The 16,007-nt window shown below is 40.4% G+C and overlaps 1 protein-coding gene across 1 annotated transcript in view; it reads right to left on the bottom strand.

Moving 5' to 3' along the window:
* Window positions 1-978: 978 nt before the first annotated feature.
* The window catches only part of eif4g2a (eukaryotic translation initiation factor 4, gamma 2a), a 157,278-nt gene continuing 142,249 nt past the window's right edge, over window positions 979-16,007 (bottom strand). The window contains exons 4-23 of the mRNA XM_036585953.1: window positions 6,739-6,848; window positions 6,431-6,496; window positions 6,154-6,279; window positions 5,947-6,049; window positions 5,676-5,807; window positions 5,513-5,579; window positions 5,269-5,420; window positions 5,026-5,136; window positions 4,731-4,913; window positions 4,471-4,603; window positions 4,209-4,363; window positions 4,008-4,106; window positions 3,791-3,919; window positions 3,601-3,705; window positions 3,297-3,512; window positions 2,958-3,216; window positions 2,406-2,610; window positions 2,113-2,321; window positions 1,836-1,957; window positions 979-1,362 (exon numbers count right to left, since the gene is read on the bottom strand). Of these exons, the coding sequence (XP_036441846.1) occupies window positions 1,297-1,362; window positions 1,836-1,957; window positions 2,113-2,321; window positions 2,406-2,610; window positions 2,958-3,216; window positions 3,297-3,512; window positions 3,601-3,705; window positions 3,791-3,919; window positions 4,008-4,106; window positions 4,209-4,363; window positions 4,471-4,603; window positions 4,731-4,913; window positions 5,026-5,136; window positions 5,269-5,420; window positions 5,513-5,579; window positions 5,676-5,807; window positions 5,947-6,049; window positions 6,154-6,279; window positions 6,431-6,496; window positions 6,739-6,848 (2,748 nt within the window). The 3' untranslated portion in view covers window positions 979-1,296. The remainder of the gene's footprint in view (window positions 1,363-1,835; window positions 1,958-2,112; window positions 2,322-2,405; window positions 2,611-2,957; window positions 3,217-3,296; window positions 3,513-3,600; window positions 3,706-3,790; window positions 3,920-4,007; window positions 4,107-4,208; window positions 4,364-4,470; window positions 4,604-4,730; window positions 4,914-5,025; window positions 5,137-5,268; window positions 5,421-5,512; window positions 5,580-5,675; window positions 5,808-5,946; window positions 6,050-6,153; window positions 6,280-6,430; window positions 6,497-6,738; window positions 6,849-16,007) is intronic.

Below are 16,007 nucleotides of genomic sequence, written 5' to 3'. Positions count from 1 at the left end.
AACAGGGATGTTTATGTCTTACAGCCAAACATCAGATATTGGCCTAACGGCCTGCTATTGTAAGCTTTTTCATCACAGAAGGGTGACCAAAGCTCTCTTGACCTTTCTATTCACATAGACTTAATCTATGACCACACATACAAAAGCCCACTGAATCCTGGTGTGTAACTTTATTGAAAGTTAAGCAATAGTGGTACACAGAACATTCTGAGCTTTTACATCTTACAGTAACACTTTAAATAGCAGGTAATTCATTGTACAGATGTATGCATCAAGTTTTATTGTTCTACCTAGAGATAAAGCATCAATTGATTCTTTCATAAGGTTCAATAAATAGGTATTAGATATTATGGCAAAACATTGTTAGGTTCACAAAGTAAATGGTTGGCAATTCCAAATTTCAGATGTCAATACTCATTTCTTTAACTTTATTTCACCAATTAAAAGTCTTCAATCTAAAAATTCATGTTTACACATTGCTGTTTCAAAAGTTGTTGCATCTGAACAGGCCATGTCTGGTAATCCCTGAACATGCTGTAAAGAAAAGATTTTCAAGTATCAAAAGTTTGACAAGTAATGGAGGGGACAAACATGGGTTGATTTAAAATCGTATAACCATTTCTCCCACATGGCTTTCCATTAAAGGGGTTTGGGGTGGGGGAGTGGGGAGCCACCTTAATCAGATTGTAGCAAATAAAAATAAACCATGATTTTTCTATCACAGGCTTGGAGAGTATTTTCCTCCATTTGAGGAGGGATTAAATTCAACCCAGCAGACTAAACCCATTACTAAAGAGGTAGAAACAAACCGACTTAAAACGTATGGTTTCCACTGATTACAGTTATGGATCCTTTGTAACAATCATGGGAGCGTATTGCAACAACTCATGACACTTAGCACATAGTGCATTTCTACAGTTGTGTTATAGAGTGAACAGCAGCTGGAAAGGTTCTTGCAAATACATGGTTTTTAAAAGGCCAAAAATAAGTAGTTTCAAGCTGCTAATACCATTTCGTAGGTGGTTCATAATCAGTAAACCATTACATGCCTTATGATGAAAGCGGGGGGGGCGCACCAAAAAAGGCACCAAAAAAAACAAAAAACAAAACAACCAACAACAGTACTGCAGACTGAAGTTCAGTAATCGAGAATGCAGGTCATTGAAGCATTGTTGTACAACAAAAAGGAGAAGGTGTGGAGGGAAGAGGGTGAACACACAGTAGGTTAAGAGAAAAAAAAACAAAAAAAAAAAAAACACAATTACATCTTTGCACCGTAAGGCTTTGGCTGGTTTCTTAGTCAGCCTCCTCCTCAGACTCCTCTTCTTCAGCTGTTTCCAACCAGGTAAGCCACTGGTTCACCTAAATGAGAACAAGTCAGAATAGGTTTAGGTGTCTAACATACAGAGACTGGTCATAAATACAGGGAGATTCACTCGAAAGAGCCCTGAATATCCTGTAATAACTCTCGCTAGGATGAAGCAATCGGAACAAAACCATTGTGCAATGTGCTCCTCGGTATATGGAGCTTCGAATGAGCTGGGATGCCCCTGCGTCGGAGTGATGAGGTAGGCGCCATCGCCATGTTTAACCTCTCTAATGCTTGTCGATACATGCAGGAACATGGAGTGCCACATCGGAATGTGTCTGGCAGAAAATGGAGATCACTCCCAGCACTGCATGTAATGCAATCGATTACACATACGTCAAGGTACGTAGTGTATTTTTTTGGTTCGGATTGCTTCATCCTAACGGGAGTTACAACAGAATATTCGGGGCCTCTTTCGAGTGAATCTCCCTGTATGTATTCAAATTACAACATGCACCAAGAGTACCTGGAACAATGCTTTTCCTTTGCCAGGAAACTCTTGGGTAATATCTTCTTTCCATGCAAGGAAGGCTTCTTCTTCAATTATCTCCATATCATAAAAGTTGACAAAGTAGCGCAGTAACATTCCTGGAAGAGAAACACATTGTTATCCAATTAGCCTAAAGATACAAGGCCCCCACACACACACAAAAAAAAATAATAATAATAATAAAATAATAATAATAATAATAATAATAATATCCCCACAGACCACAGTATTAAAGCTGCATTCAAGCATATACCTTTGGGAAAAGCCTTGGTATTGCAGTGCACTTGCAGCGCATACAGAGCACTGACTTGCAGGTCCACGTGATCATGCAGGAATTTTTGCATCACCGGTTTGAAGGCAAGTAGCAGCTGCTTCTCCTGGTCAAGCTGTTCTTTAGAAGGTGCTGATAACTGGTCGTCTCCGTCGTTGGAATACATCTCGTGGAATATGTACTGCAAAAAGCTGAAGCAGAGAGAGTAAAATGAGTGGATAGTGCAAGTGACTATAAATAGTAATGAATGAATAGGTTACGTATCAGCATCATACCTCGTCATCAGAATGTTGACAAAACCTTTGTCGGTGTGAAGCTTGGGAGAAATGTTGTCCTTGATCCACTTGTAGATGGACTGGGGAGCTGGATCAGCTTTGATCTGCTTCAGAAGCTCCTTCTCCAATTTCATGAGGGGGAACAAGAAGCTCAGGCCCTTCCCCTCCAAAATTTCCAACATGCGGTCTTTGTTTTGGTCTATTTCTGTGAACAGAAGACATGGTCAACGCGAGTTTCATTCCAAAACACCATACGCCCATTTTAGCAATTAGTGATACAAGTTTTTGAAAAGAACAGCTAATGAAGGTGTTTTTTTTTTCTTTAATAAAAGGTGGTGTTAATCATAAAACAGCATTATTTGGTATGTGTAAATCTCACTACCAACACCACATCATGGGAACAAGGGAGAAAAAGGTCTGGTGCAACCCTTCAAATAAAATATTCATTCATAAATTAAATAAATACATTAAGACCACAGAAAAGTGGCTCCACAATAAACTACGTTCTGAATACTTGTGTGCATGCATAACAAAGCAGAGATGAACATGTACCTGGCAGCATCTTCTGCATGTTGACCTTGCTCTGCTGAAACAGATCGGTCAGCCACTCCTTATCCCTCAGCTTAGCTGTTTGCTGAAGACAGAGCAAGAAAAGAGGAAAGTGGGTGCCGTTCTCCAGAGGGTGGGCCAAGTCCGCAATGCTCATGAGCTCAGCAATGATTGCACGGGCAGCAAACTGTGCCAGATAGGACTTCACCAGGGGAATGTCACCCTCAAGCTTAGGACACTGGTCCAAAACGTTAAGGAATGCCTGCGAACACACAAGATAGCTTGTTTTAAAACAAGAACCACTAAAAAGTGACTCTGAAACAAAGTTGGCGCCTCACACACCTGCATGAAGTTCTCCCCTGTAATCAGCCCCTCACTACGGAGTGCATGGATCAGACTGCTGACGTGCTCTTTATCGTCATCTGGACAGTCCAGCGAGCAGACAATGATCTTGCTCAACATCTCTGGCAGGAAGTGTTTGGGAGCCTTCATCTCCCTCACTCCATTCACAGCATCACTGATGTTCTTGCTATTCAGATAGTCGTTCATAACTGTCTCCTGAAAAGTAAGTGTTTAAACCTTTAGTCTACTCATTTAGACATGCAGTATTTTACGCTTTGAATATAAATTAGGAAAATATGCATACAGTCATCTTAAGCAGCTCCTCTTTGGCAGGAGGTGGTTTTTTGTTTGTCTTCTGAGGCTTCTCCTGAATGGGAGGAGGATTGGTTTTCAGGCCAAGCTGTGGTGGCTACAGTAAGCAAGGGAACAGCTTTAAAAGCAGCACAAAAAGTCAGCAATGCCATGTGTACAAGAAGTTATATGAACAGTTTTACCTGTCCAAGCGGAGGAGTGGATGTGCGTGGGGGTTGAGCACTGGGAGGAATCATGGTGGGTATCTGCGGCTGCAGCTTTGGCACTTGGGTTTTGTTCAGAAGAAATGACTGAGCAGGTCTCAGGCTAATCTGCAAGGGAAAAGTAGAAGGATTAGTCAACTCTTTACAAAATAACTGCATCCTCTGCCCTGAAATTTAGACCAAAATACAAACAAACCTCATCAGCATTCAACTGTCCTTTCTTGGTGAATCGTGGTGGCATATCCTTGGACTGAGCTTGCTGTTGAGCTTGGTTCTGGAAAAGCAGATTCTGCCCCTTTGGAAACAAAAGGGCAAATCAGACACCAACACACATACTGGGTTTACAGATATGAACGTTTGCATGCACACCCATGTCAATAAAAGGTCAGCCAGTTACCTGGTTGGGTTTCATGAAAGGCTTGTCGAACTGAGACTGGGAAGCAGGAGCTATGTGGCCGCCATGGCCGTTGAAGAGCGGGTTTACACGGTGACGGCCCATGGTGGGGGAATACCTGTCTTGTATAACCCCAGGTCCAGTTCCAATCCCGCTACCTAATATCAGGTAATAAGAAACACTTCAATTTTTCATGCAATAAATATTCTGCCTCTTAAACTACAGAGAAAACACCAGTGAGAGGGACACTAAGGTCAGGACGTACCCGGCATTTGTCCGAACATATCAGCTAACCCTCCAAGGGTCTCTCTGCTCATCCTTGTTGGCATGAAGGGGTTATCTTGAAAGAAGTCAGTCCTCATTCCTGAGGTCATCGCTGGAATAAACACACCCAAATCCTGAAAGAAAGCAAAAAAAAATTAAATAAATAAAAAAATATATATATAATAACAGTAAAACAATGCATAGATTTAACAGGAAAAAAAAAAACAGACAGATAGACAGAAATAGGAAGAGAACACTAGCCTTTACTGCGTCCTGGCGGATCTGGTTGATAGTCTTAGGTCCATTATCAATAAAAGCTTTCCTAGGCACCCAGTTGTTCTCTCGCAGCTCTACAGTATCCTGCAGCAGGAAACGAATCCTTGCAGGCAAGTCCTTGTTGTTCATTAAGGATCGCATGCGGCCAAAGTACTGATCCATTAAAGACTGCAAGGGAAAATAAGTGGTGTTTAAATAAACCAAGTGTGCAGTTGAGTAAAGGAAGGGAGAAAACTACAGGCTGTTTTTAACCACACCTTACATAACAATCAAAAATCACCTTGGCTTTCTCGTGATCAAGTCTAGGCCCCACAGTTCTCATTATCTGACAGAGGCACTCCAAATCCTCCCCCATATCTTTAAGTTGGATTCTTTTCTTCTTTTCCAGAAGCTGAAACAAACAAGTTTGATAAGCACTTTGAATAAAATAAATTATACATACATATATACACACACACACACACACACACACACACACACACACATATACACACAAAAAAAGAAAATGAAGTTTTCAACTTACTGTTTTGATGCACTTATGAAGGATAGACTCATGAATGAGATCAAGTTTGCCAAGCTCTCCAATGAATTTGATGTTGCCCAGCATTTTGATCTTGGCAATGGCACGCTGCTCCTCTTCTTCAGAGGTAAGAGGGCCATCGTTTTTGTCGTAGACTGTAAAAGAAAGAAAAGCAGTCATCATAAATTTCTGTATATTAACCATAAGAGAAAAACACAACATAAGCTGTTTTTGACCGTTAACTCACTTTCAACATTTCTGGTGCGGTTTTCAAATTCATCTTGAAGCTTTGATATCAGAAGTCTCCTGAATGTCTGCAAACAACAGTAGACAAGCTAATTAATCTCTCAAAACGTCAAACAATCAAGAGTTAAGCACAACACCAGTGAGTGTTTCTTCCAAATACTTACAGTGCTCTGCTTTTGTGATGACTGGATCTCAGGTGATTGGTTGTCAAAGTTTGGTGCATCCTCTGCCAAACGCAGACATAGCTGAGCATATAGCGAGCTATACTTGGGCTCTTCGAGGGCTTTGTCTACAATCTATTGGAAATGGAATGGTAGATAAAGCATGAAGGATCTCTAGCCCAGAAAATAAAACCCAAACAGAAAACTCCTCTTAACACCCGTTTAGAACGGCTACTGAGAAAAAGTGGGCGAAGAGTGTGACTATGATTCTCACCAGCAAGATGATTCCTTTGAGGACGAGCTTTGAATCCACGCCCACATTCAGAAGCTCAAGGCATAGCTTGTCAAACTTCTCAGGGGTCAGTTTATTAAGTATGCTGAGGACAAAAAAAAAAAATAGCAATAAACAAATGTTCTCTAAAACAGCACAAGTGAACTACACATCCTGAACAGTGAAAATAACTCAGAACGTGGACCCTACCCTCTCACTTTCCTGAAGATTGCATCGTGTCGTTCTTTTTCATTGGAGGAGCTGACCTCTCGTCTAGTGCTTCGTGAAGGAACCCATCTCTGAACGCTAGGCCCTGGGGTTTTCCCCAGGAACTCGCTGTGGAGGAAAAACAAAGAGCAGCTTAATGAAAGCAACACAACGTTACTCTATTCTGGACATGCAGCCCTGAACACTGGAACAAAAACCAGAGCTCCTACACTAAACTAAAGAACAACCAGAAAAGCATGCCAACACAGATTAACCGTACCTGTTGCCGACAGTCTTGGGATAGTGCTGAGGTGCACCCCTACCTCCTCCTCCGCCCGAAGAAGCACTGCAAGAGGAAAGAAATATAACAGGTAGAATCCAGTCATTTCTAAACTGAATGTAGGTGAAGATGTGCGTTTCACAAGAAGGGACTTCATAACTGTACGATAGTGCCTGCGTGGTTCACATCCCCTAGACTAAACAAGCAGTGGACTAGCTAAAAATGGAAATATACCTCAAGGCTATTCAGTTCAAAAACAAAGTCCCGAAAGACAAAGGAAAGCGTACGAAAAATCTAATACAACTCACCTGAAACGAGAAGCACCCCCCTCTGCAATCACACTCTCCACTTTGGCGGCTTGACAACGAATGATACCCAAAAAGAATAATATAGAAAGGGTGGGGGTGGAGAAAACGACCTGGGGGAGAAAGCACAGGAAGAATTGTTAAAAGGAGGCTGAACGTTTCAGTAAATGGCCCAGGCCTACTGAAGACAGAGCCCAGGGGGGGAGGGGAACCTAGCCCTTCTAAACAAACGCAGAAATATTCATAGATGCTGATTTTTTTAGGATTTAGCACTCGGGCAAGATGGTTATTGGCGGGTGATGTATACTGAATTACTTACTATCTAACGTTAAGGCACAGCTGGACCACTGTGTGGCCTGTAGGTCCGCGGTGCCTAGAGAGTCGGACAAAAGGCTTCTGCCATGTTGTTCCCTTCGATGATAGAGGAAAGAACACGACGTACAGCGGAGCAGCACGATCACAATAAGGGGTGTTCAGTAGATTTTCCCCCCATAAAAATAACGTATAGCCAAACACAAACAAATATCTTGTCCAAAACGGTTGGTTTCTGAACAGCTCGCTTCCAAACACTTTATTGTCCCGGCGGAAAAGCTAGCTAACCGGGCTAGCTGGTCGGCTAAACATTTTCGGGGAGAAAAATAATCAACTTGGGAACCATTTGACGTTAAAAGCAAGTTGTTACACGTCAGAGCAAAGCTGTGCAAACCGGACTCTACTTGATAAACTATCTGACAGCGTTGTTATCTAGTTTACACTTGAATTTTCCTGTTCGCCGGCAGCTGCGCAGCGTGAGCCCACAGCTGATCCGGTAATGTTAGCCTGCTAAGGCTTAGCCAGCTCGCCAGACGCCATTTTCTGGTGGAACCATCGCGAAGCTGGCAAGAAAACGGACTCAAACGGTACAGAACCACACGGAGAGACCCGGCCTCTAAACGGGCACCGAAAACGGCAACGGCGCCGGCTGGAAATCACAAAGCCGGCTCCTCTCCCGAGCAGCAGGAGCCAGTTAGCAACGAGCGGGGCCATTTTATAACGGCCCCAGCGTTAAAACGCTTCACACAGTACCGCACAGGATAAAACACACAATTTAAGAGTTCAAAGTAACAGAAAAAACACCTTACCTTTTCTAAAAGACCTTCAGCTTTGTTGTGTTTCGGTTACCAAAAGAGAAAGAAAATAAAAATGAGGAATAGAGGGTGAATTTGTGGGAGAGCGCCTGCTAAGTGTCTTGTTGAAGAGCAGTACGCCTGGAGGCGATGCTAGGCTAGGCTATGCTAAGCTAAGCTGTGTTCACCGGTTCGGAGCAGAGCGCTGAGAGAGTCTGAAGCCTGACGTCAGCGACAGGCGCGACTTTATTCGCCAGACCGACCAACCCTGCTGGCTGCAACGTCACGATGACAGCGTGGGTCGTAGCCGCAGGTGGGTCGGGTTTCCAGTTCAGCTACCTCTTAAAGGGACATCCCACCGATTTTTCGCATTCTCTTCGTAATGAAATCGTTGAGATGTAAACAAAGTCACCGATGTTTGATGTGAGATGGTGCACTGCAGAGAATCCTAGCAAGTCAGATTTCTTCACAGTGGTGGTCCCGGAAACCAGGGGTCGCGATGCCTACAACGCAAATATAGCCATTTTATTTGCTATCCAAACTGATCATTATGTCTTCTGAGTTTTGATATGTAGGGTAATGTTAATGATGGTACAGTAGCGGTTAATCGAGTGACTTAACGACTGAGTTATGCAGACATTTTGAAAAGTCTTTGAAATTCCATTTTAAGGTTATTCTATATATATATATATATATAATATATATATATATCATAATATATATATATATATATATATATATATATAGGCACACTTATAGTATAAAAGTATAAAAGTAGCAGGTCAAAAAAAACAAAACAAAAAAAAACCCAAAAAATGAAACTACTGAGTACATCCAGTATCTATTATAGTTGAGCACAATAACTGTTTACTTTAACACAGCATATGTATATATATATATATATATATATATATATATATATATATATATATATATACAACAATTACAGACTGTAGTCCATCTGTTGCTCTGCATAGTTTGTTCTTCAGTGTCAATGGTCAACACTGTAGTCGCACTAACGTGGTGGTGGTGTGTTAGTGTGTGTTGCGCTGGTACGAGTGGATCAGACACAGCAGTGCTGCTGGAGTTTTTAAACACCTCAGTGTCACTGCTGGACTGAGAATAGTCCACCACCCAAAAATATCCAGCCAACAGCATCCTGTGGGCAGCGTCCTGTGACCACTGATGAAGGACTAGAGGATGACCAACACAAACTGTGCAGCAGCCGATGAGCTATCGTCTCTGACTTTACATCTACAAGGTGGACTGACAAGGTAGGAGTGTGTAATAGAGTGGACAGTGAGTGGACACAGTGTTTAAAAACTCCAGCAGCACTGCTGTGTCTGAGCCACTCGTACCAGCACAACACACACTAACACGTCAGTGTCACTGCAGTGCTGAGAATGATCTGTGGTGGTCCTGTGGGGGGTCCTGATTGGTGTAGAACAAAGTGAAAGGGGCTAACAAAGTAAGCAGAGAAACAGATGAACTACAGTCTGTAACTGTACAACTACAAAGTACACCTATATGATAAGTGGAGCTGATAAAATGGACAACGAGCGTAGAAACAAGGTAGTTGTTCCTAATAAAGTGCTTGGTGAGTGTACATACATGTACACAGTTGTGGGCAAAAGCTTGAATGCCCCATAAAATCACTGTTTAAGGCAATGTTCTAAGGAGTTTAAGGAGTTTTGTGTGATGACCACTAGAGGGCAGTAGAGATCAGCCTTTCTAATGCCAGGTTGCGGGAGGGATTTTAATGTTTAAACATGGCACAATGGGAGACCGTGGCCCATTATCTCCAGGCCCAGTCTGTGAATTTTGATCAACTGCAGAAGTAAAACCACTTCAGTGAAAACAGCCTTAGTTTACAGTACAGACTGGACCATAATCCTGCTCTTAGTGTGGGCAACTACACACAGCTGGTGATTTCACAATCCCTGGAGAGGGAGGGGTATTTACTTCTCTACTGAGGCACTATTTCGAAAGGGGTTCCTGGAACTCTTTTTGTGTCAGACACCGTCATCACTTGTTTCTCACTCAGCTCAGTCATGCCTGCGGCCTTTGGGTGTCTCGATATGGTGCGAGACACAGAGAGTACAAAGAGGCCTGCCAGCAAAATGGCACCATTCCTTTCTCCCATTTTGTTTGGGTCTTCTGAAAAAAGTCTTGTTTTCAGAAATTCAGTTGTTTTCTGGGCAAATGTAGCTGTATTTGTATTCCAGCGGTACACTCTTTAAAAATATGGTTCCTCAAGGGTTCTTTAGTAAAGGCAGTGGTTCTATTTAGAACCACTTCATGTTTAAATAGTTCTTTGCATATTAAAATGGCTCTTCAGCTTGAAGGAGAATGTGTTGTATGTGCTTATATATAGGACCTTTCTGAGAACGGTTCTAAGTAGCATCAAAAAGGGTTCTTCTACTGTTATGATGTCAAGGTTGTAACATCAAAAGAACCCCTTTTGGTGCTGTATAGAACCCTATACGACACATTCTTCATCAATCTGATGAACATTTTACCATGCAAAGAAGTTTTTAAGCATGAAACGGTTCTATATAAAACTTGTGGTTCTAAGAACCCTTGAAGAACCATCTTTTTTAAGAGTTTAATTCAGATTAGATCAGTTGATGGTTTTAAATCCACCAGGCACCTCATGGAGAGATAAGAGTAGGGAGGATTTCGGTTCTCATCCACATTTAATTAGATCATACTTTTGCCTGTGCCTCAGCTGAACGGCGGCGTCTGTTGAAGGTGATCACAGAAAGTAATAAATTGCGCTGATATGAAGTGGCGGAAATTTACTGTAGACTGGAAGACCTTGGCAGCGCACAGGAAGCCCCAGGAAAATGAAATGAGTTTAGTCAGAGATTGTCCAAGGATTAGTTCCTTACCGACAGACCTTGCTTGACATCACCGCAGAGCTGATCTGCTGAGCTTTTCATTTCACTTCTATTGAAAGCGCTATTATAATGCAGAATACTTATTAATATAAGAGTCCAGTGTTCAATAGGACTAGTGCCGCTCTCCATACTGCACACACAAAAACTGGTTCAATACAGGGTTCGACTTTAATACACATTACCATCCAAAAGGTTGGAATCACTTGATATATTAATAATCTGTGCTGATTTATATACAGTAATAACTCATACAATACTGTAATGATCTATGTACAGTCATTTTTTGTCAAGTTATTCAAGATCTGATCACTACTGTTCAAATATGAGGTGTTCAGGATGTTATATTCACCATAACATAATTATTATAATATTATCTTATAACTTATAGTCATTATATTTATTTGCTTGTCTACAATCCTGTGCAAAAGTCAGAGACCACCCTTCATTTATTTCATATCCTGTCAATATGGACATTGAGTGCAAGTTATTCATTTCTCAGTGTAAAGGAAAAAAAAAGCACAAAACATATTTAACAGAAAATTACACAGAATACCTCAACAACTAAACCAGTGTGTCCACTCTTTGCCCTTATTACAGCGTCCATTGTTTTCAGTTTTTCACAGAAATCTGCAATGACATTTTTCCACACCTCCAAAGTTCAGTCTTAGAAGTTGGTCGGATTTTCCGCTTCTCACAATCCAGTTAATCCAAACACATACAGTAATGAGGTTGAGGTCTGGACTCTGGGGTGGTCAGTCTATTGTTCTGAGAACACCAGCAGCTTCTTTGTTTAATTTGCACAATTTCTTTTTATTTTGTCTATTCTCTTTTCTCAGTAAGGGCTTCTTGACAGCTACACATCCTTTCAGACTCATAGTGTTGAGCGGATGAAAGCTTTCAGTACTGTTTGTCTGATGGTGACAGTTTTGGTGGTCCACCAACTCTTATATGGTCCCATTTTCTCTATCTTTCAATCATTTTTTCAAATCATTTACTTGCACTTTTTATTTCCTTAACAATGTCTGACTACTTGTATGGTATCGACCAAATACTGTATTCCGTTGCTGTTGTTCTGGTTGCTACCTCAGTGACTACAATGTTCAAATATGCTAGGCTATCTGCTAATATGTCATAGTATGTTCCATCCTCCTTTGCACAGCTCTACATACTCTCAGTACCGTGTCCTGCTTGTATTTATTATAAGTCTTTTGTATTTATTTATTGTACTGTATTGTCTGCACTGTGTATATTGTATTGTCTCGCACTTGTGTTCCAGTTTTGATCCTGGAGGAATGTTGTGTATAGCTGGAATAACAATAAGGCCTCTGACTGGCGGTCACAGCAAAAAGGGCCTGGGTTTGATTCCCCAGCTGGGCATCCTTTCTGTGTGGAGTTCTCCCCGTGTCTGTGTGGGTTTCCTCCCACAGTCCAAAGACAGGCAGTCAGTCCAATTGGACATGCTAAATTGCCCCTGTTGGCTGGATATTTTTGGTTGGTGGACTATTCTCAGTCCAGCAGTGACACTAAGGTGTTTAAAAACTCCAGCAGCAAAAAACTCAAAAAAAGAAAAATCTCTTATATCCTCCACTAAAACCTAATCAATATATCGGTTGGCTGGTATTGACAACCTGCAGCTTTAGTGATATCAACGGTATTGTGATAATATGTCTATAATCACTGGCATTTTTTGGGGCTGTTGCACTGGCAGGGTTTAAACATGTGATACCCTGAAAATAGAGCAAAACCTTACAAGTTTGCCCACTGAGAGCCCAGTTAGCAACTGCTAAGCTTAAAGTCACCACCTGTTTACTTTTATCAGAGCAGGACAAGCTGTACTGATGAATTTGAACTCAAAACACCACCAAGGTGAACAAAACAAAAACAAAAAAAACTTAACTATGAAGAGAACCGATGAAAAATAAGAAAATAATTGTTAATTAAGAGAAACTAAAACCCTGTACTAGTAACCCTGTCCTCAGTGATACATTCTAAACAGAGTATCTGAGGTAAAATCTCCACCATTACAAATGAAAGATAAAACTGATTTCAGCATTTGCCCCTATATATCTACCATGTTTTATAAAACATTCTTCTCCTTTACCAGGAGATGCTACGTGTTTATCAGTGAGGCTAACTGGCTACTGTGAATCAACATTAGCTAGCTTAGCTAGCTGGCTGTCATACACCTAAACACCTTTCATGCCTTGTTCATTGGCAGAGCATTAACATTTCTGGGAAATTGTAGTGCCTGCTGACAGATAAAGGTAGTTAACATTGCTGTAAAAAGTCACAGGAAAAGAATCCAAATATAAATAAGGCTAATCTTATGCTAGCTTGTTTGCTAACTTAACAGCTACTTTAATTTTTCTATGTTCAGGTAAAGTTCATTGCTGGAGCCACATGTCTGAGTTTATACTCTACCTAACATTTTCATCTTATTAACAAAACGTTTGAATTTTTCATGGTCAAAAAGCAGCTACACTGTAAGAAATGTCCGTTTTTTAAAACAGGTTATTTCTCTGTTTATCTTTCTGTGTTTTCAAGCATGTTGGGTATTAACCTGTTACTCCACTGCTTACTGCTGAGTGCAAATAAGATGGCCTACAGCTATACGGTGAACATAATCAATGGTGCTATTTATTTAACAATAACCAAACCACATTACATATTTCACTGTTGGCAATATTTTTAACAAATAGTCAATTTTCAGGAAAACTAAGTGGGACTAGTGTCAAATACCAGAACTAGCTGCTTGACAGCTTGCTCATACTGTAGTGGTTGGAGCTGCAAACTCCAGTTTTACACCCTGGAGGTTCATGAAGAGGTTTAAACCCAACCACTCATGACAGACAGACACACAAAGCTCCAGGCCAATGCCCTGTGCTAGAGACAGGTGTGAATGAGGTGTGGACAACTCGCTCGTACTGTTTTGCTCAGCCTTCTGTTATGGTGCCCTTAAGCAATGCATTCAAACCCCATCTGCTCCAACACTACAGCTCCAGACCATGTCTCTGAACATTAATGTCCAGCTAGGAGGTCTGTTAAAAATGTATGGAGCAGAAAAAATGTGGCAAAAACATCACAATGCTTGAAGACATTGTTTCTGAAGTTTGCGAACAAGTTGGAACCGAAAAAAACCCACCAGCAAAACAGTAGTCACTTTTAAAAACTATGAAAAACTGAGTGCAATGCTTTTTTAATTCAACATTTGCAAAAATAAGCTACTTTAGAAGAAACAGGAGGAAAAACTAAACAACAGGTTGATCACAATCATTTCTAAATGTTCTTTCCTCTGTCAGTCGTAGAGGAACTCCTCGAAACAAACCAGTGAGAATGATTTTGGCGGTAAATTAGTCAAAATTATAAGACTAAGAAATGTGAAAAGGTATTTCTGAGGAATGTATAATGCCTGACATGTTATACTGATCACCTGGAGTCTGGGGATGATTTTGTTTTATTTCTGAAGAGGAAAAGGTTTCAGAACTACATGGAGATCCACTGACAGCTCAATGGCAACACTATAAACACGCAGACTGATACTAGGCTGAATTTTATCTGGGTTGCTATGATAACTAGCTATAAATAACCTTAGTTAAAAATGTTAAGGATAGTCGGCTAACTAGTTAGCTTTTTTCAATTTAGCCAACAGTGTGATAAATCAGTGAGATTAAACAGGACTGTACAGCACTGATTTGTGCACAGATAAATATTAATTATTGTTTCTTTAATGTTTTCAACTCCTTGAGACCACCGGTGGTTCCAAAACGCACTTCGTCATATTCTTTATAACTTTCATATTTCATAAGCTACATTCAAAAGGTGGGGGTCGTATGAGAGCTGTAACTTCTTCTTTCCAGTCAAATAGATGAGTGATGTAATTTTAAAACCTTATAATAAAAGAAGCTGAACTCACAATTTTTTTTATCTACTGAAAGTCGACACATTTTTCCACAGATCTGGGCTATAAACTATAAACAGATGGCGTCTCTTCTGTGATCTGCTCTTGAAAATTTATTTTTATAAAAAAAATACAAAGAGTGTCTAAGATTTTTGGCTTTCAGCAGTAAATTGTAAGCATATAGCAATATGTGTGATCATAAAACACATTCTGTTAATTTGAGGGGAGCTTTTTAAAAAAAAAAAAATAAATAAAATAAAAATGTACATTTATTTCATGCAGTTACTGAATAATTTGTCTTACGATTTGGTCATGTAAATTCAGATGGACAAACCAAACCATGCCTATTATGTTTAGCCAGTACTCAAATATATGTGTCTGCACTGAACATCTTGTAATGCTGTTTTATTTTTGAAAGGAAAATGTTTCAGAGGTAACAGGTAGCCTGAACTGAAAGTTTGAGGGGCATAGCAACAGTAACCAAGGGCGGTGGGTCTTCCTCAGAATTTCTAATTCTCATGAATAAATGAATAAACTAAGACGATGACTGTGTCCCAAACAGGATAACACAGCACTAGACAGTATGTAAAAATAGTGCACCACCATTAGAAGTGCATTCATTAGTGTAGTATGTAAAAAAAAGTGCATGGTTTGGGAAGCAGCCGATGTCATAATGGGACGACATCCAATCAGCTACACAGTTACTGTGCTGTTTATGTGATTACTGTGCCCTATACAGTATATATAATACTATATTTAAAACCATTAATCTTACACTAAGTGCGCTTGTGCTTGTAAAAATGCCACAAACCATTAGAGTAAATGGAAATAAACACAAATACAGTAAAAAGTAACCATTTTTACTTGTAATTATATCTTGTGAGCTACTAAGTTTGGTTCTGGATTTCTCCTGGACACTTGATTTAACCTAACGAAGCTCTGATTAGCCAAACCAGGGACTGGATGACATTGACAAATAATACCTGGCTGCCATAAGCCATTAGGGAAAGGTTTGGAAATGGTTAAAGCAAAAACATTGACATACATAAAATCGCTACTATTTGTATTAATATTATTGCATTAATTGTAATACTGGGCCTTCCAATACACACACACACTTGGGGGGTGGCCCAAGCAGGATGTCACTTAAGCCCCCCCCAAACTCATAAACAGCCCTGCTGGTAAAAGAATATAATCATTTCTGGCTGTTCCTTCATTGCTGAAATTTTACAGAGATTGTACAGTGAGTCAATGTTCTGTTTTTGTGTCTTGAGTCAGCATAGAAATTAAGCCTTAAATCCTGTTCAGTATCATTATTTACCAGCAGATGGAGTCGGTAATACAAAGACTACCATTTTTCTACCTCTA

The sequence above is a fragment of the Colossoma macropomum genome, unplaced genomic scaffold, assembly GCF_904425465.1.
Source record: "Colossoma macropomum unplaced genomic scaffold, Colossoma_macropomum, whole genome shotgun sequence".
Taxonomy (NCBI): domain Eukaryota; kingdom Metazoa; phylum Chordata; class Actinopteri; order Characiformes; family Serrasalmidae; genus Colossoma; species Colossoma macropomum.
Note: the sequence above shows the minus strand (reverse complement) of the source record. Positions and strands in the feature narration are given on the sequence as shown.